The sequence below is a fragment of the Meleagris gallopavo genome, chromosome 5, assembly GCF_905368555.1.
Source record: "Meleagris gallopavo chromosome 5, MGAL_WU_HG_1.1, whole genome shotgun sequence".
NCBI lineage: Eukaryota > Metazoa > Chordata > Aves > Galliformes > Phasianidae > Meleagris > Meleagris gallopavo.
The window spans coordinates 35,610,522-35,631,945 of NC_139408.1; the positions used below are offsets into that span (position 1 = coordinate 35,610,522).

General features: G+C 42.0%; 1 protein-coding gene across 5 annotated transcripts in view; it reads right to left on the reverse strand.

The window, feature by feature from the left end:
• The window catches only part of BAZ1A (bromodomain adjacent to zinc finger domain 1A), a 54,366-nt gene extending 34,308 nt beyond the window's left edge, over positions 1-20,058 (reverse strand). Inside the window, exons 1-4 of one of the 5 annotated variants that reach the window (XM_085225197.1) lie at positions 19,690-20,058; positions 18,946-19,081; positions 12,019-12,297; positions 2,194-2,337 (exon numbers count right to left, since the gene is read on the reverse strand). In XM_085225197.1, coding sequence (XP_085081323.1) covers positions 2,194-2,337; positions 12,019-12,297; positions 18,946-19,058 — 536 coding nt within the window. In that variant the 5' untranslated portion in view covers positions 19,059-19,081; positions 19,690-20,058. Of the gene's footprint in view, positions 1-2,193; positions 2,338-12,018; positions 12,298-18,945; positions 19,422-19,689 lie in introns of those variants that run through there. The other 4 variants (XM_085225194.1, XM_085225198.1, XM_085225196.1 and 1 more) reach the window with 4 other exon arrangements.
• Between the last annotated feature and the right edge of the window lie 1,366 nt (positions 20,059-21,424).

Here is a 21,424-nt window from a genome sequence, read left to right on the forward strand (position 1 = left end):
AATTAACAAAGGCTAGATCCATTTCACAGGACAACTCCTGACAGAATGTCATCACAGGATGGCAAAGATGGATTACAGGACATTACACAGTCCAAAATTATGTAAATGAAGAAAGATCAGCTGAGACTGTTTTGGTCTCTTTTTCTCTGTACAACCTAAGTTTTTATCACAGAATGCAAAAAAAATAACCACCAAGAGCTTTTTTTTTTAAAAAAAAAAAACAACAGAATAGAGAAGTGGGGTCACAGAAAGGTTGAGATCTCTAATGACATCTATTTCCAGTTAAGATTCTCTAGCCTTACGGATTCTTTAGGAAAAATATTTGCAGATGGCCCATCAATCTGTGCTGTGTGCTCCACCCCCTCACAAACACATCCAGCATCTGCTGTACCATTGTTTAGGGGCTCTGCAGCTTTGCCTGAAAGGTGGCTCTAAAATCTGGACACTTATCTGCAGACAGAGGCAGAACGCACCAGCTTAACACCAGTCGCAAAGCTAGTAACATCCATAACCTCCACAAACAGCAAAATATAGTCTCTAAAGGATTAGACCTGTAAAACTAAGTCATCCGAAAAGGCATAAAGAATGTTAGATACTTACATAGAAAATTTGACAACATCGCCTTATTTTGAAGTAGATTTTGCAAGTTATAGTTTCAGGGTATATGCAAACTTGGAAAATAGAGTGCTACCACATTTGCTGTACGAATTCTACATGATATTATGATGTGGAATACTGACAACAACAAAAAAAAAATATCACAGAACTATCACAAAAGACTAGCTCAAAACTGTTAGCAGGCAATTTAAAGCCATAAGAGGTTTAGAGTTTCAGTTCATCTGACATATTTGTTTGGTGTTTTTTTGTTTTGGTTTTTAAGTATACCACAAAACACTGTTTCAAAATGCATTCATATTTTCTTACAACACTTCTCTTGCTAACAGAAAGAAATTATTTTGGTAATGTAGAGTGGAAAAATAAGTAATCAGCTAAAGAGAACCAAAGACTGAGAGTCTAAGACAGTCTTATTGCCAGGTCTGTGTGTGTTTGCACTACTGCAAGAACAATCTCCTTTCAAATTAATTCCATATGCCTTGGGGAACACCAAATGCCTTAATTTTCTCAAAGATGCAGGACTTCTTCACAAAGAACTTGGGCGCTACCTTCAAAGGGCAGCAGATAATTTAAAAAACAAAAATAATAATCCTACACTATTCCCAGCCAAGAGAGGAGCTCCACCTCAGTTATTCAAGGAACGTAAGGACACGGAAGTCTTAATGCAGCAATCAGTAACATTAGCTTCTGCATCCACATGGTATCTCAAGGTCAACAGAAGTTCACGTAGAGCCTGTAAGTTGCTAGATTGGGACCTATTTCAAACATTCTTCCTCCATCAACACTGCACTTGTTGTAAGAAATCTTTCACTGTTGTGCTAGAATAAGCAGCACATGCAAACACTGCTACAAGTTGGTAAAGAGACAATCCAAATTTAACACCCCATCATAGATCAGAAGCTCTCTTATTCAAAGTTATATATATGACACAGTGGCTCAATAATTCCTTAATACAAAACCTGCTGATTATCTGCATCTAAATCGTAATCAAATCCATGAAATACAACGGTACAATATTTACACACACAAAGTGAAGAAAGTTTTGCAAATTTTTATATTTTGGACAATCACATTAAAACTATGTAAAGATTCTTCACAGACTTCCAGTAAGACCATGTCTTTTCATCAGATGGCAATCTCAGTTCTGAGGCCCATTATGGAATATTCGGGGATAAAGTAACACAAGCAAGCTAAGTAGTACCATACTGTAGGACTGCAAAATGGAAATGCATTTTCTAGACTATAGCAGCACAGATTCTGTAGAGAGGACTAGTGACAGGTGCACAAGGCTCCTCCACTATCTTTCAACACAAACACTGTCATTCCAAAGAGATTAACAGCACGTATTCTGTAGGTACTCAGATTCTCATCATACACAGTTCCATAGCTGATTATACATAGTGTAACTAGCATGACAGTATAAGGCACCTGAAAACATTCATCTTGTCACCTCCAAGCTGGCAGAATACTCACAATCCATACAAATTGAGCAATTTGTTTCAATCAGACCTTGCCATGTTTGTTTTAGTCTCCTTTCCACCCAACCTGAATGCCTTATCCTGTAGAAGTATCATTTACCCATTTTGTGCAGAACTATTGTGCGTTTCTGAATCATCACTATCACTGATGACAATGGTTTCTCCATCAGCACTGCTGACATGGCCATTTGCCATTCCGTTGTGATGTGCTGGAGGAATGACTTCCAAAATCTGACATTGCAACCTGAAATAAAACATAGACATTTACTGCTGTTAAAGACTTTCTCTAACGCAGGAAGTATCAGCTGTCATTTTAAGAACACTCACGTAACAACATTATATTGTCTACAGGAGAAGTAAATACCTAAGAGCCTTGCACTGAAATACCAAGTAAAACATTTATTTCACGAGTTCTATCTAAGAAATGAATAAATTCATTTGCTTACACAGCATCAGCTTCACTAATCAGAACAACTCTCAAGTCACTGGTAGAATTAGTTTCAGTGTTAAGTTTACTCAAGTAAGTTTAAAGTTCGGAAAAAAAAAATACTCAAAGTTAACAGTACGTTGCTTGAAAACAGTCCATCAAACAAATCTGTTATGTTTATTTTCAGAATAATCCAAGGAAAGCAAGATTTTCAGATTCCAAAGTATTTTTTTTTTTACTTAAAGAGATCATTTTGCACCGTTGTTCATGACCTAAATAAACAAGGCTGAAATGATCATTATGCATCTAATCTTAATAATGGCCCATTTATCTGCTGACACATATTAAGGCTCCATCTGGCAGGCACACAATTGACAAAACAAGTCTACCCCTTTATAACTAGCATCCTGAATGCTACTTATAAAAAAAGACAATTAATTACATATAAAAAACTATAATTCATGTACACTTAACACTGGATAACTATTACAGCTGATTCTTAACAGCTAACTTTCACCCTTTCCTGGAATTTCCTTGTTCATATTTTGTAGTTTAATCTCCTAAAGCCCTGTCTGCTTCACAAAAATTAACTATCACAGTCAATGGATGCTGTCATGTACTACCATTAAAAGCTCAAAAGGGTGGGGGAGGAAGAAAACAATGATTCTCTTCTTCTAGGCACCAAACACGACCACTTGAAATGAGTATGACAGAAAAATATATGAAGCACAGGGCTTCAATTAGCCCGGCATTATGCCTGAATTAAAAAACAAACTAAGCTAAACTGAAAAAAAGTCTGTGACAGCCAAATTTGAAGTGTCCAAAGTTTGAAGTTATCCAAACTGAACTAAACACAGGCAAAAAAAAAACGTCCAGATAGTTCTTCAAACAAAATCAAAATATTTCTTCAAACAATCACCTCTTTCTGAACCTGAGCATGGTATAAAAATCCTGCATGCAGGAAGGGGGCGGGGGGAGGCACAGAATAGCAAACAAACAAACAAAAAAAACCCAACAACACAACTGAGGGGCAGAGCACTGAAAAATCCCTGAGTTTAGCTAGGAGCTGCAAAGCAGTGCCTGCAGCTGTCCTCCCCACACCTCTCTCCAACAGAGAGCAAGCTCCAACGCACTCCACAGGGCACATTACCAAAATAAATAAATAAGATCTATTAACATCCTCATGTATTCCTACAGCAAAGAGGACAATCAATATGCTTAATTATCCATGGGGACACCAGAGCTGTCTTCACGTAGAGCCAGCTTGAGTCCACTGGACTTATTAACCTCAGGCACACTGCCATTCAAACACAGCTGGCCCTGTTTCCACAGCTAGCTGGTTTGGGTCTGGAAGGCACGTCTTCCTGATGAGCAGAGCTCAAGTTAATTAACTGTGCAAATCTAAACAGACTCCATGTAAAGAACCAAGAGCACCCGACTATATAACAGAGAAACAGATCCTACTGGCTATTCACAGCCTCAGCGCAGGTCCAAGGGGGCTTATTAAGGCCTGGCCCAGCACCAGCTCAATCCTGAGAGCAGCCAAGTACATCAAATACGCCATCGCTGTAAGACCTTGCTTTTCCAGTATTCAAAATATCACAGCTCCCACTTCATATTAATAATATGGAGATGACTGGATGGTAGAATGTGCGTTATCTGCCTGTGCGTTATCTGGCTGTTTGGTTTTTTTCTAATACAAAAAAAAATTACCACTTTTAATAAAAAACTTAGCAGAACTTCTTTCCACATTACTAAGTGTATATCCTAGAGAGTTCCGCTCAATTTAATAGCGTTTAAATGGATTTCCAGTGGAAAATAATCCAAAGCATCAATGAACGTTGACAGACAGAGCTACTGACGCTTGCCTAAACTATTTAGCTTAACGACCACTAGAGGGAGCGCATACACACGGAATTTGTAATCACAGTAAGACAGCCACATGAAAGCTGAATCACAATCTACCCTACCCAGTGCCACGAGAGGACAAAGAATTTGAAACACAAACGAATCGATCCTCCTGGACAAAGGAGACTGATTATTTAGCCACCGAGTATTTTACCAACGCTTAAATCACCTGCTCATGCAGGTAATTTCACATCACCTTTTTTAAGTACAGAAATTATGTATTCCATACACTTTATCCAGTTAGTAGCAAAACCCTCAATAAGCTGCTTTTCATTATTACTGTTATTCTTAACCAGGAAGAATGACTAATGGAATAAGCAAACATAAAAAGCAAATGATTCTGCATTCTATATACCTCCATTCAAATCACTACTGAAACCTTTAGGAAAGAAACCAAGTGAAACACGCTGTACCTGGCTCAACAACAGCCATTACATTTCACTGTTTATAATAGACAGGAGATTAAAGAAAATGATGCAATTGTTCCTTCCAGCACTACAGAATTAATAATCTATGAATGAAGACTTCTTATTAGCCTTGTTACAGTCAAGCCATGGCTAGTTTGAGCAAATTCCTTGGGCAGACACTCAGCTTTCAGTGAGAATGAAGGTCTGCTTCTTCTCCAGAAGTTAAGAATTCCTTGAGTTCATTTTTTACAATTCTTATTTTACATCGTAAGTCACATAAGAGAACAGATCTAAAAGTTGAATCAAGATATCCAAATAAAGAACACCAGTTTAAATACTTTCTAAAAAGGATACCTTAAGATCTTTAGGCAGCTTATGTTGAAGTCAAACTGATCAGATTAGGTCTCCTCTTACAGAAAAACATGCACCAGAAAAAAAGAAATTATTAAAAAAAAAAATCACAAAAATGATGTGATTTAGTTCAGCAGTCCCATTTTTTTAATATAAAACTCCATGATGATAACCTGTAATTCCAGCCACTGAGCTACAACAAGCTGGTAACAAATTGAGCTACCCACCATCCACACAAGCACTTATATAAGACCATTCACAAATTCATCACATTAAGAGCTTGTTATGTATTCCTAAAGTTATTCCAGTGCCTCATGTTATTCTAAGTAAAAACCTTTCTCTGACCTCCAGCCTACCTTTCAACACAACCAATCTTAACTCATTTGTTGCTACACAACAATCTTTAGATCAGTCTTCTGCTAATTCCAATATATTTGGGGTAGAAAAAAAATAGTATTACTGGGAGAACACACACCTCTCTAAGTCAAGACCTTTCCTTGAAATAACAGTGAATATTGCAAAAAAAAATTTTCACACTAAGTGAATCCCAAACATATTCAGAGTATAGTCAGATAAACTCAGAATAGCCATCGCACGTCTTTACAGAAGTCTCAACAACTCTAGCTCAGAAACTGACAGCCCAGAGCTAGAAAACCTGGAAAATGACCATCCTCTCCTGTAACAGTTCTGTATACCTCTTTCTGCATTACAAACTGCTAACAACAGCATGAAAGTCCTCTGGTCTGTCACAAGGCTGACCTTTATGCTAGTCCCGGAAACCAAGATCTGAAGCCTCTTCAGCTGGGCTGAATAGGTGTTATGGGAAAGGATCAAGAAACACTTTGCCTCTAAGACTAAATTTTCTGGAAGAAGAACCACCACTACCGTAGCCCAAGAGTTTTAAACACAGAGCGAGAGTAGGGATCACCAATTTTAAAAAAAATATATTGGTTTTTAAATACCAGTACATATCTCAGTTTTGGATGTGTTTTTTTTTTTCCCCCCTCCTAATCAGGAAGAGAGATTTCCAATTGATTTCCATGAACTTCAGGTGGGGCTGGACAGCTGCACAAGCAAAGGAACATAACCAACATCAGCAACCTTTACACCTCCATGCTTTGTGAACTTACTGTATACATAAAAGAGCTACTAACAGCTTGTTACAAAACAATTCAAGTTTAAGCATACACTTAAAGGCGCAATGTTACAAAGCTATATAAAATTGCAAAAATATAACACAAACTTCTCTGGAGTAAAAATGTTCTGAAGTAAACCTTTTGTGCCTGAGGACATACAATGGGAAAGAGATACCATACACAATACACAGTTGCTTTAGAAGCTCCATGTCTATCATTCTCTATGAAGAATAACTCTGGGCTGCACTCTGAAGATCAGTTTGGCACAACTAGCAGAAAACCTTCCCAGGAGAATGGTAAAAATGTGGCTGGCTGAAGATGCACAAAAGCAAATTGCACCTGCAGCCTTGGGGTGCTGTTCTGAGAGATGCAGATGATTTAACAGTTTGACGCTGCCAGAAGAGAAAAAAAAATCTTCCCTTACATCCCTCCTTCCAGCCACATGCCTACAGTGGTGCTTGCTTTTCGCAGCTTTGGCACTCACTATTACTTACTAATTGCCATTAAATTGAATTCACTTATCTGCCAAAAACTAACAACAAAAGAGCTGCCTAAGTTTCTGTCCTATCAGCTATTTCAGGTGGCTCACTGAAGGATCTGAAGAGAACCAGAGAATGCAGAAGACACAAATACTGGCCACAACCAGAGCAGGAAATGAATGAGAAGTAGTTAAGGTTTCCTCCACTTGGAAACCCCGAGACAATGTAATTCCTGGGGTAGCTAGGGGATCTCAGTAGCCAAACCTTCCTAACCAAACAATCTAGGCACACAGACTCCAAAATGTTATAAGTCTGTTCCATGGAAACCATACACCTATGAAGATAGCTGGGCAAGACACAGTACGTATCTTGAACTACTGGAAAGTTTTAAATAATTTTCCTAAATACAATTTAGGAAAACCCCAAACAAAGGGTTGATGTTTTGGTGAGTTGTATTAACTAGTCCTAGTTCTCAGCAGCCAGTTATACATATTATCAGGTATAACCTGGTTGCCAGGTCAAACAAAGAAGTCAGAAAGCTAGCTATAATCTTAGCTCTGGTAAGGATCATTTTCTCCCACTCCAACCCCGTTATCAGCCAGACACTGTAATGGTTGCAATACGCTCCCTTGTGTTGCTGTTATGACTTAGAGAAGAAAATAGTACTTAAGTTTTTAACTGACCTAAAGCAGTGATTAATCTACTATGAACAGTCCTAAAACATTAGGACATCAGCTGAACAATCAGTGCGTTAAAGTAGTTTTGTTTCCAGACAATGTTATTCCATGATTATCTACATTTTATCTACTGCTTCTGTAAGTTGGTTTCATTTTACAAACTGCATTCTCTTCAAGCATTCTGGTATTGCTTGCTTACAGATATCAGGCAAGTATTCTTTCACAGTGGTGTCATCTAGTGGTCAAATTAAATGAAAAATATATTTTCTTTTTGTATCTGCCACTTTCTATATGCTTTCTTCTTTCTTATTCCCTACATTTTAGTAACTAGTTCACTTTGCCAGCTGACTACTTTTTTTATTACACTCCACGCTAACTGTTGGACAACAATCAGAAGTGCCTTAAGATCAGTGAGGATAGGAACGTAACACCTCATAAGCTCTTTATTAAGAGCGGGAGGGGAAATCAAAGAGCTGGTAAAGTTGTCCAACATAAAATCTCAGATCTTTTTATTGCTCAAGCCAGACTGCAAGCTTACAGATTAATTAACTAATTATCACACTGCTCGCTCAGTTACCCAAATAAAGGTGGATGTTATTTCTTCTGATAGCATCCAATCTCAGAATACTGATAAATCACAACTGGTTGTTTATACATGCTAGTTTGGTTTTTTGTTTGATTTTTGTTTTGAGTTTTTGTTTTGTTTTTGTTTTTTTTTTTAAAGGCAGCACTGCTAAACTCAAGCTAAAAGTAATAGGTCCTGCTGTTGAGTTAATCACACTGTATTAGCTCATATTTGGTTGTTATTCAGCCTATTCAGGCATTCGTGCACATTTCAGGTAAGGCTTCCAACACCACAGATAACTGAATTCAGATTTTAAGATGTTGTAAAGCATTTCAGCAAGTTTTAAATAATAATAATAATGCACAGGACTAAGACAGCAAGACAAAAAACTGCAAGATATGCCATTCTTTGCAGAAAAGACAGACTAGTACATACAGGTCTTAAACTACACATTCTGAAGCACGAACATAGTGATTCCAGTCCTTCAATAAAGTATGAGATAAAGCATCAGCTGCTTATTTGACATCTTAAGTGATGACGGATAACATGAAATATTACTCGTCCTCCCCTGTAACAAAATCTAGAAAAAGTTTCTATGCCTTTATCAATAAATAGCTTTCCATAAACAGTAATTTGACATTCTAAGTAACAGTATTTATTGACAGCTGTTCTCAATGCCTTGGCAACAAAAGTTTATACTTACTTGGAAATTAAAGTTTCTAGTCTGTATTATATGGGTTTCTAACTGATGTTTCAAAAAAAAAAAAAAAGTGATTGCATCTTTTATGGAAGCAGTACTACAAAAACATATAGAACTCTTACAGTTCTTTAAGTAAGAATCTGAGCACCTCCCTTTTTGAAAGCATGGCACAGCTGCCACTTTGAAGGAAGGTCAGCCCAAGTTTAGCCTGAAAAGCGGAACACAAATAAACAAAGGCAGGCTAGCTATTTTTAAACTGTATATCATCTGAAAGAGTTAAAGTACAAACAGAAATATCTCCTTGTTACTTCTACTAGACTACCAAATTGCATGCATCATTTTCACAGACAGCCTGACCAAGCCAGGATTGGGGACTTCTCTGCAAATTCTCATTCTGGCCAACAATGACTGTTACAGCACTAGAAATACCAAAGTAACAGGAGGGACAATAACTCCCAAAGTGCCTGAGCTCCTCCTACCAGATCTCAGCAACAAAGTGGAAGCAAAAAACTCAAAACTGAGCAGTGCAATGATCTGCTAGAAACGATAAGAGCACAGCAGGGACATAATAAGACCAGGAAAAAAAAAGAAAAAAAAAAAACCACTGAGACATGACATTCTGTAGTAACCAGAAAGCACAGGTACAATACAGGAATTGTCAGTCTCAGAAGACTTTTGCCAAGCCTCTGGACAAAGCACGGGCATTCTTACCCTTCCAGATGACCTGTCCGTTCCTCACAGTGTTACAGAATGCTTCTTATACTCAAGATAAAAGCACATTCCTTAAGACAAAACATTAACTTTTCCAGTGTTTACATTCTCTTCCACTTACTTCACTGAAAATATAGGAAAGTGCATCAAAGTAATCTATCCTACAAACATATTGCATGCACAAAGAATTATATCAATACTTAAATTACTTGAACAACCTTTATTTTACCCAGCATTACAGCGTAGGCTTCACATTAAAAGATGCAGGGAGCCCAGATAATAAAACAATCTGGCTGACATTTCACATGCAGAAAGCTTCATACATTACTGCAGCTTACAGCAACTCTACACAAATAAGGTTTCATGATCTGCCTAATTCCATTGGTCTCTACTTCACTAGAGACTGACAGGGAACATTTTTTGCTAGAACAGACCATCAAAATGTAGCTCTGCATGGCAAACACACAAATCACTTTGTTGAACAGCAGTGTTATTAACAAGGAACATGAGTTAGCATACATAATCTTCAATGCAGTACTTCAAAATACAAGTTGAAGTCAAGTCCCAACTGCACAGCAGAATGACTATGAGCCACCTCTTCTTGATTTATATTAATTATTTATCTCTAAGCCTAAAAATGCCATTACAGTAGCATTTAATTCACACTGCTTCCTAAATTTAATGAAGACATGAAGCAGCTCCCTACTATACATTTGTCCAGAATATCAGTAGCATACAGTTAGCTATGGAGAACTCTATGTGCTTCGTTTTAACAAACTATTCATACTCAAGCAGTTTAAAATATAAAATCTTTAGTAGTTAAGGTAAAGATGGAAAGATGGAAATAAATTTTTGAATGATTATCTAACCCACTCCAAAGGCTTAAGAAATTTAGCTTAGGCATTATTAATAAATTTTCCTGTGAAACTGGAACATAAATATAAAATTGTTAAATATGCATCTTTCCATAATTTTGAAAAACCGATAAGATTGAATCAAAGGCTAGCTTAAAAAAAAAAAAAGCAAGCTATCTTTATGATATAGAAACATATCACAGCTTTACCTGAGCAGAATTCAGCCCACAAGGTAAGCAGAAACCATTTTCTTGGGGAAAACTTAAAAACAGGTTTATAACATTGTATAAACAAAACTGAAATGGATTCTGAATTTCAAAAGATGTCATACATACAAATCTTTCTCATTTCTTCATACAAGCCTACTTTTCATTTCAGCTTTGAAAAGCTAAGATACGCATAAATATTTTAATGAAGAGTTTAGAAAAGCAACAGAAAGATGGGAAAGCTGTTCCTGGGGAAAAAAAAGAAAAGGCTGATTTTCTAAAGCATTTTTTGTGCTAATAATTTGGAAACTGAAAGTATCTTCAAAGATTGGAAACAAACAAATTTCACTTGGCAAATGAAAACGAGCAGGTAAATTACACTTACAATTCATAATATTTGGGCTCCTGGTTAGAAAAGAAAAAAAAAAAAAAAGAGAAGAAAGAGTATGAACTTATTCCCTAAGCAAGATTACTTAAACACTAAAGATGATGTAGGTCTACTCCCTAGACCCAGATGAGAAAAATAGAAACAAGGTTTGGATATATATTTTCCATAAAGAGAACAGCAGCTCTACCGAAGTTCTTGTGCAGGCTTTGCAGACTGAGACTACACTGGTTAAAAAGAACAAAAGCTTTTCATCACTTCCCTATTCTGAATTAAGCACAGCTTCACATAATATACATATCCACAAAAGGTTCCTTGCAAGTTGTCTCCTGTAGCACATGAACAGATATTCTCTTTTAACTTTTTTCATCCAGATTTAAGATCTGGATGAGATGCTAAGAAAACATGCTTTTATTCTGCATGGGTTATCTGATGACTATATTGAACCATCTATTCCTACCACCCAACATACACAATGTTATGAAGCCCATAGGATGTGCCTCATCTGCTCTGCAGTGTAAACTCGCACCTTTCTCCTGATAAAACAGAAAAGAAAATCACAGATAACCACCCATTAAAAATATTTTACAATTAATTACCTGTAATACAATTACAATTTTAGTGACTACTTAGAAAATAAAAATCCAATTCTAATTGATTCTTTAAGTTTTCTTTACTTCAGTATAACAAAGTAACATTCAATTGATTGAGTCCAGTATGATTTCTTCAACAATTTCACACCATTTTTAACTCATGGTTTCTCCTAGTTTCTAATTAGACCTCATTCTACAAACACACTACCTTCCTCACACAGGTATGCCAGGGGACTACAATCCTTCTGCAAACCCACCACTGGAACTGAAAGACTGCTGCATCAAGACTGGAGAGAACTATTCTGTCTCGAGAACTGTTTCTAAGCTAAGGAATGAGATACTAAGCCCAGAAATACAATCCTACTCCAATATAATTAGAAGCAGTAACAATATTGCTAGCTTAAGCATCATCTGATTTCAGGTGTGTTTGACAGAATTTATTATTCTGATTTTTGGCTTAAAAGAAGCACACAAAGAAAAGGCCCACATCGACTAAAAAGAAACGTGTTATTTTAAATAGACTTACCTTTCACCATTATTTTTAATCACTTCCACTGTTTCACCAACAAAATACCGATCCTTGACATAGGCGAAGATTTCATCACAGATCTCATGAAGTCGTGAGCGATGGGTAAGGGTGGCCAAGTAAAGAACTGGAATGATGAGTGCCTCTGGAAAACTTTGAAGATTGTGCCTGGCTTTCTTCTCCGATTCCAGTGCTTCCTGATATGTGAGTCCTGGTTTACCTGTGACTGCACAGCTCCATACAAGGCTGTTACACAGAATTGTGCGCTCAAAAAAATCACTGAAAAGGAAGGAAGTGGAAAGAGAAAAAGAAAATTGTTATCTTTCAACATTTTCAATTTGATCCCAGTTCATAAAGCAGCAATTTCTGTTATAACCTCAAGTTCAAAAACAGTTCTACATCTATGCCAGTTGCAAACACCATCAAGGTTTATTTATCACTTCTTAAGCCATAGCTTCGTAAATTATTATCGTAAAAACAAGATTCCCTCTCACTGCAGATGATATTTTATTTATCATTTACAGGCAAATATTCACATGTAAGCAGCCTTATGCACAAGAATAATCACACTGGGTTTAACGTGTCATGTTTTCATTGCATCTCCTGTATTTTCACACAAACTACCAGGAGGAGGGTCTAAAACTGTGCAAAGAAAGAGCAACCTTGAGATCACAGAAGCATGCTGAAACTTGAGTATGTTTCAGATTTGGAGTGTCCTAGCTCACATATGAAAACGTGAGAGGTAAAAAAAAAATTAACGTAAAGTACTTCTGTAAATAGTTTTTATTCCTTCACTGTTTGCACTGCTCTTAGAGAAACCACCACACTATTTTTTCCATAGATTCTTCTCCCCTCCTGTTCCATTAGCAAACCTGATTCTCTTCCTTCCCTGTACTTCCAACTAATGCCAAAAATGCAGTGTTTTTATTGCTTACTTACTGGTTATTACATCGGGACCAAGATAGAAGAGCTTTTCAATTTCTGACAGGTATCAAAAAAAAAAAAACAACAACCCAGTGATTTGTTAAAACACTTTTGAGATCACATAGTTTGCAGAGCTATTCACAAAAGCATGTTAGAATATTGTGGATCAGTGATATGACAGCAGAGCATTTTCTCAGTGTGCTCCAGTTCTGACGATTATTTTGATTTGCCTTCCTTTACAACTCTTTACAGATCAGTATTTATAGGAGCGCAACATACAAAGTGAAAAATTGTTTGTTTCCTTGTGTTAGCTTAACACAGCTATTTCAAAGCACACACACAATACTTTCAGAACATTCCACAGCACTTGAGATAGCCACACTGAAGTTCTTTCCTTTAAAATAAATAAATAAATAAATTACAGGGTGTAGTGCTGCCATTTTTTAAGTGATAGGACTGTTCAGATCATTCTCATAACAGGGTTACAGAACTGCACAGCTCTCACCTGAAGTTCTTTGTTGCAAGGCTCCCCACTAACTCACACTGACAAACATGCGTCAGTCACACTGATGAAGATGATGATATTCACTGCAGCTGGACAGATGCAACAGTAACACATTGAAAATGAAATGAAAACTCCAGATTAAGGACAATGGAGGGTCCTGGCTCAGATAATCCTTTCTGTAAGAGCAGAGGATTCCTCTGAGCAAGAGAAAGATGCTTGAGGAAGAATATCAGCTGTGACAAGAGGGGAATTAGAACAGTAGAGGAAAAGATGTCTTACATGAATAACATCCTACAAATTATATATATTTTTTAAAAGCATTTCTTGTGCCTGCGTAGTATATTTGATAATACACAATCTAAGGCCTGTAATAATTGACATTTTGGTTTTTGCTTCCTCTAAACAAAAAATTGAGAACAAAGAAAGACAGAGAGAGGAGATAAATTATTCTCCACTATATGAAGAACAGATGGCTGTTGGTCATACCGTGTATGGAAAAGAAAGGATATTCCTTTTCTGCAGTCAACCATATTGAATCCAACTGGGTATTAGCAAAAATATGAACTATTATTGCTAAAGCTCTCAACAGTAAGACTTTTTAAAGAACAGTTTAGACTTAATAGGTATCTTCAAATTGTCTTTTTTTTTTTTAATAAAGTGATGGGATATACAACACACAATTCATCTGGGTCTGTTCCTGCCTATATTTCACTACTTCTGTGTGAGAAACACAGCAGTTTTAATTAGCCTGACTGCACATTTACTGAAGTCTTTATCATCTCTCTCTCTACATACATTTCTGCCTCACTTAACAAAGAGTTTCTTGATAATTACCAAGAGTTATTTAAAAACAGATCAGAATATATGTTTCAATAATGACCAAAGAGAGAGCAGAGGCTGAAGCAGGCAGCGTCCCCTGAAGTGCTGCTGCTGTTCCCTGTGAGGGGACACTAGGTGCTCCAGCTATTTAAAGCTGCAGTACTGAACTCTGGGGGGGGAAAAAGGGGAAGTTTTTGTTTTTTTTTAAACCCGTGATTACTACAAGTGCAAAACTCAAAGATTACTTGAATTAGACATATTGGAGGAAAACCTTTTTTCACTCACATACAGTGCTCTGTATACCTAGCCTCACTGTAGCTCATTTCCTCTTTTGTTTTGTATGGATTTTCGCCCCAAAAAGTTACAAAGGAAAAAAGAAAACCATATCAAATAAATGGCTTTTAGTTTTGAAGGCATTATTTGTTGGTAGCCAGTCATTACACATCACACATCAAAACCATCTGTGGCTTAGTCTGTTAACACAGTTTTATTGCAACGTTTTAATGATCTCACCAACTCAGTTTGAGAGAGGAGAGAACAATCACAACAGCAGGTTTTATTGGTGGCACTGCTCTCCCCGTCTCTGCAGTACACTCAAGCCAACACGAGAGGATTCACAGAGATCATACACAACAGCCACCAAGCAAGCAATTGGTACCAAGCGGTGCTGTACTTGCACTGCCCACAAAAAGCAGCAGGGCACTCAACCATATTCCACACTCCATTTCAACACACACAGCAAGTGCATCTGCTGCTCATAGTCTTAAATACACCCTTATCAGGGGTATTACAATCTCGGGACTTTCGCGCTGTTTCAGGGCCTGCACCACCCTCGGCAGGGTGTAGGAGGAGGCCCACAGATGGCAGCACACTGAGCTCACCCAGGTGCTTCCTGATCAGACCAAGGTGCTGCACCAGGAGAACCCAGCTGTGGGTACAGTAATTCACACTGACTCTCAGCTGGACACCTGTTTGCACTGACGTGACAGAATCAGTCCTCCATGCAAGGTAAGCTAAGCAGCAAACCATTTGGTAGTTCCACACTGCTTCGTGAGTACTGGACAGACGGCAGTTCATTAGTGGAAAGAAGTAATTCTGGAAGTAAACTACTTGGAGTTTCTGTGCTGACTGCGTTTGCAATTGGATATCAAAATAAAAGAACCAATCAAGCACAGCAATAAGAGATGGCTCTGCCTTAGCTAACCAAGTATCGCCATTGAGTTTAAGCTCTGCAGTATTTTTAGTACTTCAAGCACATGCTTGTTTCAAATAATTTTCATTCATTTTTAACATACATTAAAAACAAGTCAGAAGAGAACAAGATTTTATTTTTTTTTTTAAACAAAAGAATTATACAACAGAGAATGTAGAACAGGAGAAAGTTATGCTAAGGGATATTTAAGAGAGGGGAAAGAGCAGAAAAATTATGTGATATGACTGATCTGTGGACAAGATTATTTTTAATACTGAAACCCTTATCCACATCTAACATATAATCTATGTAGTCCATGTTACCAGCATATTCACAGACAAACTCTGCCATCCAGCATCACAAAAGCGTTTATGTACTCAACCTGTTTCCACAAGTGGTCAATAGTATGTAATGCATAGTAGTGTACAAAAAAAAAAAAAACTGAAAAGACATCTATTCCCTAATGTTGACAGGTTAATCACACATAAATATATATGAAATTGAGTATTTTTTCTTCAACAGAATAGAAAAATCCATCTAATTAAATTAGGCATACTCTAAGCAGCCTTTTACACAGACCTCTTTCTGACTTTCACCAGGAGTCCCACAGGCCAACCTATTAAAGCTTTTTTCAGTAAGTTCTAAAGATGCAGAACTCTCTTCACTCACCACATTCCTGTGTCTTACAACGAGAAACATTCCTACCATTGGTCTCTATACTACTCCGTTTTTCTCAGCTTTATTGAATCTTCTCTTAAGGTCAACTGCCTCTTCGAACAAAGAAAAGAAAAAATAACAAAGAGTTCCTACCTTTCAGACTGTCTTTGCAAGCAAGACTTGCCATACTCTGCCAGTAGTTCTCACTGCACATCTCAATTAGCTGTTCACAAAGTGCCAAGACCAGCAACAGCATCTCACTATGCACCCCCACACACCCCAACTTGTTTTTCCTACTACCACTCTCCCACTCCTGAGACTCTTTGGCTGATCCCTTCCCCAGACCAACCCCCTAACAGGGACTAGAAGGAAGCATTAGAACATCAGCTCCCTGTGCCTGCTGCTCTTGATAAATACAACTGAACATCACCATCTCACTGTACCTTCTTCTAAAGGATTGCAAAATTATGTGTGATGGTATTTCTGATGAAAAAGGAAATGGATTCTTAACAGGAAGGTCACTTTACAAAACAGCAGTCTTGCCAAATTCTGCTTGCATTAGCATAAGGATTTTTTACACGGGGAAGAATAATGCTACGTATGATTTGTACTCATCTCTACTGGTGCTGTTGCAAGCATGGAAGTAACTTTTCAATGCCCTAAATTTGTACTCAAAAAAAAAAAACCAAAACAAAACAATTATCAATTAGTAGTAGTTAACTGAAGTGCCCATATAGATGAGGAAGGGGTAAATTCAGGATACCCCATTTATCAATGCAGCCTGCGTGAGATAGTCAGATACTTTCTCTTTTACACTCTCCCTTCAGAAAATTCAAGTTACTATCACAAAAGTAGATTCAAGAAAGACTAATTTAGGCAACAGCTTTCTTTCATGAAACAACTAGCACCATTTTCAATAAGTGGTTCCTGCCTATTGCCATTACCCTAACTGCCGTTGTTTGGAAAGAGGGCAATACTCACATCTCACAGCAGCCACCTGAGGCACTGCTTTGCAGCGAGAGCTGTGGCCCAGGAGCGGGTGGGCGCCTACAGAGCTCGCCAACGTTCCCTGGTGGATCACACCACCACCAACTCACCTTCATCTGAACACAGGCAGCCGCAGCACAATAACATACCATGTAAAAAGTACTGCGCTTGTCGCTGCAAAGCATCCATTTTATCCAATGCAGAAAAATAAATTTAAAAAAAAAAAATCCAAAGATTTCTGCAGGAAAGGCAGAAGTATTTTCCCAAATACCATACCCCAGCCACGACCTCTGGTCGAGCCACCCACTGGAACTGCTGGAGATAGCCTCTGCGAACAAGTTTAAATTTATCCCTTCATTCATACGTAGGTTAAATACGGGAATTGGTTCCGCATTAAACATTCACCACACTGCTGCGCCACAGCTGAAAGATACCTTTCACGCTAAAATTTACTCTAAACTATAAATACACCAGAAACGTACTCCAGAGCAGTGCCAACAAACGCACGGGAGCCATCCGATTACGAGACGGCTGTGCCGGTAACCAGAAGGGCAGTTTCTGACACACGGGGGCCGCCGCAGCCGCGCAGCCATCCCCCGCAGCGCCAGGCGGTTACCCAGCCCGGCCCCGGCCCGGCTGTACTCGGCGAGGTGCATTTGAGTAAGAAAAACAAGTCTAAGCATGAAAAAGATCTAGGTGTGCTCTAATTTCGTATGCTGCAAACGAGAAGCATTTCTGATTTAATCTCATTAGTCTGCGCGTCTGTTGTACAGACAAAAAAGGGAGAGCTCGGCGCTGGGGCCCCCCCGCAGGTGGGACGGAGCCGAGCAGCCCCGGGACACGGAGCCCCGCGCCGAGAGGCACTGAGCACTTTCCGCCCATTGTTCTGACAGCGCTGACACCAACTTAGGGACGACCCTCCTGCGCTAACGACAGCTCCTCGACTGCCGCCGGACTTCGCACCGACAGAAAAAATAAACAACGAACGGGGAGGGGGGACTGGGGGGGCAGCGAGAGACCCTAACCGAAGAGAGCGAAGGACAGGCATCCCCGCCGGACGAGCTCTCCGCCACCGCTCCGTGCCCCCGCTCCCCCGCCCCACCCGGAAGCAGGTGCAGCGCCGCGGGCTCCCGGGGCCGGGCCGCGTCCACCCGGGTCAGGCGGCGGGCCGGCAGGCGGCGGAGGGCGGGGCGAGCGCGGCCATGGGCGGCGCAGCGGCTCTGACACCGGCCCGGGAGAGGGTGCCGGGAACAAGAAGCTCTACGCAGCCCTGCGCCGGCCCGGAGGCTCCGCGCACTCACACCGCACACACACACACGTACACACACGCACACAACAACAGTGCGGCGGGCGCGTGCCGCGCTCCGCGCGCGGAGCCGCCGCCGGATCCCGGGCCTGGCGCGCGCGCGGCGGCCGTTTGTTGTTGCCGCGTCCCGGCCTAGCGCAGCACCGACACGCGGCGGGATGGGGGGAGGGAGCGGCGGCCCGGGGCTCAGCGCCGCCTCCCACGCGCGCAACTTTCACTTCCCCGCGGAAGGAGCCGGGTTGCAGCCGGCCGCCCCCTCCCCGCCTGCCCTTCTCTCCCCGCGGAAAGACGGGGCTGCGGGATCCCCCCGCCGAGCGGGGAAGGGATTCCCCGGGCCGGGCCGGGAGATCCGCCCTCTCCCCCCTCCTCGCGGTGGGGCACGGGCTCGGCGCCAGCCGCGACCCCTCCCCACCGGGCGCCCCGCGGCGCTGCCGGGGAATCCCCTCCCTCCTCCTCCCCGCCCAGGTGTCAGCCGTTGGGGGTAACCGCTCCCGGCCGCGGGGAAAGGGGGGATGGGGGGGGGCCGAAACGGCTTACTCGTAGTCCCTGAAGATCTCATTGGTGACCCTGCAGTAGAACACGCGCTCGTCCGGCCGCAGGTCGGCGGGGGGCTTCTCCCTCACGAAAGGCTTTCGGTGCAGCAGCGGCATCGCCCCGTTCCGTTCTCTCCTCGCTGCGCCGGGACCCGGGGAGAAAGGAGACGGAGGGAGGCGGTGAGCGCGGGCCCAGCGCGTCCCTTCCCCGCGAGCGCCGGAGAAGGAGCGGCAGAGAGCGGCGGCACGGCGGGATCCGGCGGCGGCGGCCTTTTGTGTGCCTGACACGCCGCTGCCTGCCTGGGACTGCGCGGGGAGCGGCGGCGGCGGATCCTTCCTCCCCCGCCTCCTCCCGCCGCTTCACAATGGGGCCATGACGCCGAGCGGCGGGCGGGCGCGGCGCCCCCCCCGTCCGCGCCACACAACGTGCTCGGCGCGGGGACACCCCGGCCGCCGCCGCCGCCGGCTTTGTCTCCGCCGGCCCCCCCCCGGCCCCGGGTCACCCCTTCCCCGCCTCCGAGCCGCGCGTCGCGGCCGGACACAACTTCCACTCCCCGCGGGGCGAGCGCGGCGGCGGCCGACCCGCCCGCTTCCTGCCGCCCCGCCGCCCCGGCGCGCTCCGCAGCCCTTTCCGCCCCGGCCGCTCCCCGGCCGCCGCCTGCCTCCGCGGGACGGCGCGGCCCTGGCTCCGGGTGCGGCACGGCGCGGGGGGCTGCCCGGCCCTGGCCCTGCGCCGCCCGCCTCCTACCTGGAGCCGCTGCTCGGGCGGTACGCAACGCGGCCCGCGTCTCTGCCCCGCTTCTCCTCTGCCCCCCAGCTCCTGGGAAGTTTTTGATCTACTTCTTCGAGCCCTCAATCAGGAAGAGCTGCTGGGAGGAGCTTTCCACTTCTCTCCCCTACATCTTTATTGGCCGCTCGGTGCCTTCCAGCGTGTGTCACACAGGAAGACAGAGAGCTACATTATTAATTAATGGCTGAGAGGGCTCATCCTCCATTTTTGAATTATCAGCCTGCGATCTGCCGGGCGGGGGGAGGAAGGCGGTCCTCGCCGCTCGCCCCCCGCCCGGGGATCCCTGCCCCGGCGGCGCTGCGCTAAACAGACAGCCTCGGCCGCGCGGCTCCGCAGTTTTCCCTTCCCGAAGCCAGGGAGAGCCAGCTGCCGACGCGCACGGCGGCACAAGGGTGTGCGTGTTCTGCTGCAGGCAAGGTCGTCTGCGCGTCAGCTATGCCCGGAGCTGGGCCCCGTTACGTTACCCCCTTTATTTTTCCAGGTCGTTGAAAACGTTCGTACATCGCGTTGCCAGTGTACTCGGGTTTTGTTTTTTTCACCGTTTTCACTGTCTTTAAGGCATTTCCATACATAATTAAAACAGGGACGTTAGTCTAATTGTGATCTCTTAAGTGACAGACGGCTTAGAGGTGTATGCAGAGAGCCCACCGCAAGCTCCAGCGCTTACCAGTAAGCGTACATAACTATTGCAGAAACCCCCCAGAACCACGCAGGTGGGCGGTGTCTGAGGGCTGACATCTAAGCAGGAATCTTCAGCAACAACCCTGCTCAGGCACATAAAGGTGCTGTGCTACTTCCTGCACCTGTGCAGGGGCTGTTTGTCTTCCCTGCAAGGATCGGCGTTGCTGTAGCCCGGATGACTGCAATCTCAAAGAATGTTTACACTCAAAGCCATGAATTGCTTTGTTTAAAAAGTGATCGGGTTTTAATCAAAAGCACTGAGAACTGCCAGTGCTCTCCTCAAGTTTACAAAATATTAAGCTTGAACTACAGCACAGGTTAGCTCCGAGTCCCACCAGCTTGTTTTTATTTGCCAGTTGGCTTCACTTTCAGTTTTTAATTAATTACTAGCAAATGGCACAAATGCAACTTCAGTTAATGCACTTCTAGCGCATCTAACATCTCATAAATTTTAGTTTTGCATCAAAACTCTATGCCACGGTTCTGACATTTAGTGTTGGCAGCCTTATGATTACAGTGAGATTTTGCTACGTTTTGTTTTCAGCTCAAACTCCTTGGCAGATGGGATTAAATTGGAACCTCAGCTTACATAAAAATAATTACATTTCTAAATCTCGAGTTGGAGAGAAGAGCTTGAATATGTGAACCTGAAACTCACAAATTAGAAGGGAATTAAAAGTCTCGAGCTGATCATTTTTGTAAAGTATCTTTACTTTTAAGCCAGTATCGTGGTATCTGAGAGTTGGGCTGATTTTTTCTTATGCCTGGATTGTCAGCACAGCGCTATTTCAGAATTAGTCGGTATCCATGAAAAATGCATGAGTTGATAGAACTGTGACATCAAAAGCAAATCCCCTTTTCCTCTTTGCTCTCCCTTGCCCTCTCTCTTTTCTTCTCACCTTTTCCTCCTCCTCTTGTTCTTCCCCCCTCATTATTCCCGCAGTGACTTCCCAATGAGCAGATCCTCACTAAGTAATAGGGCTGCACTGCGTTCTGATATTCTCAGGATACA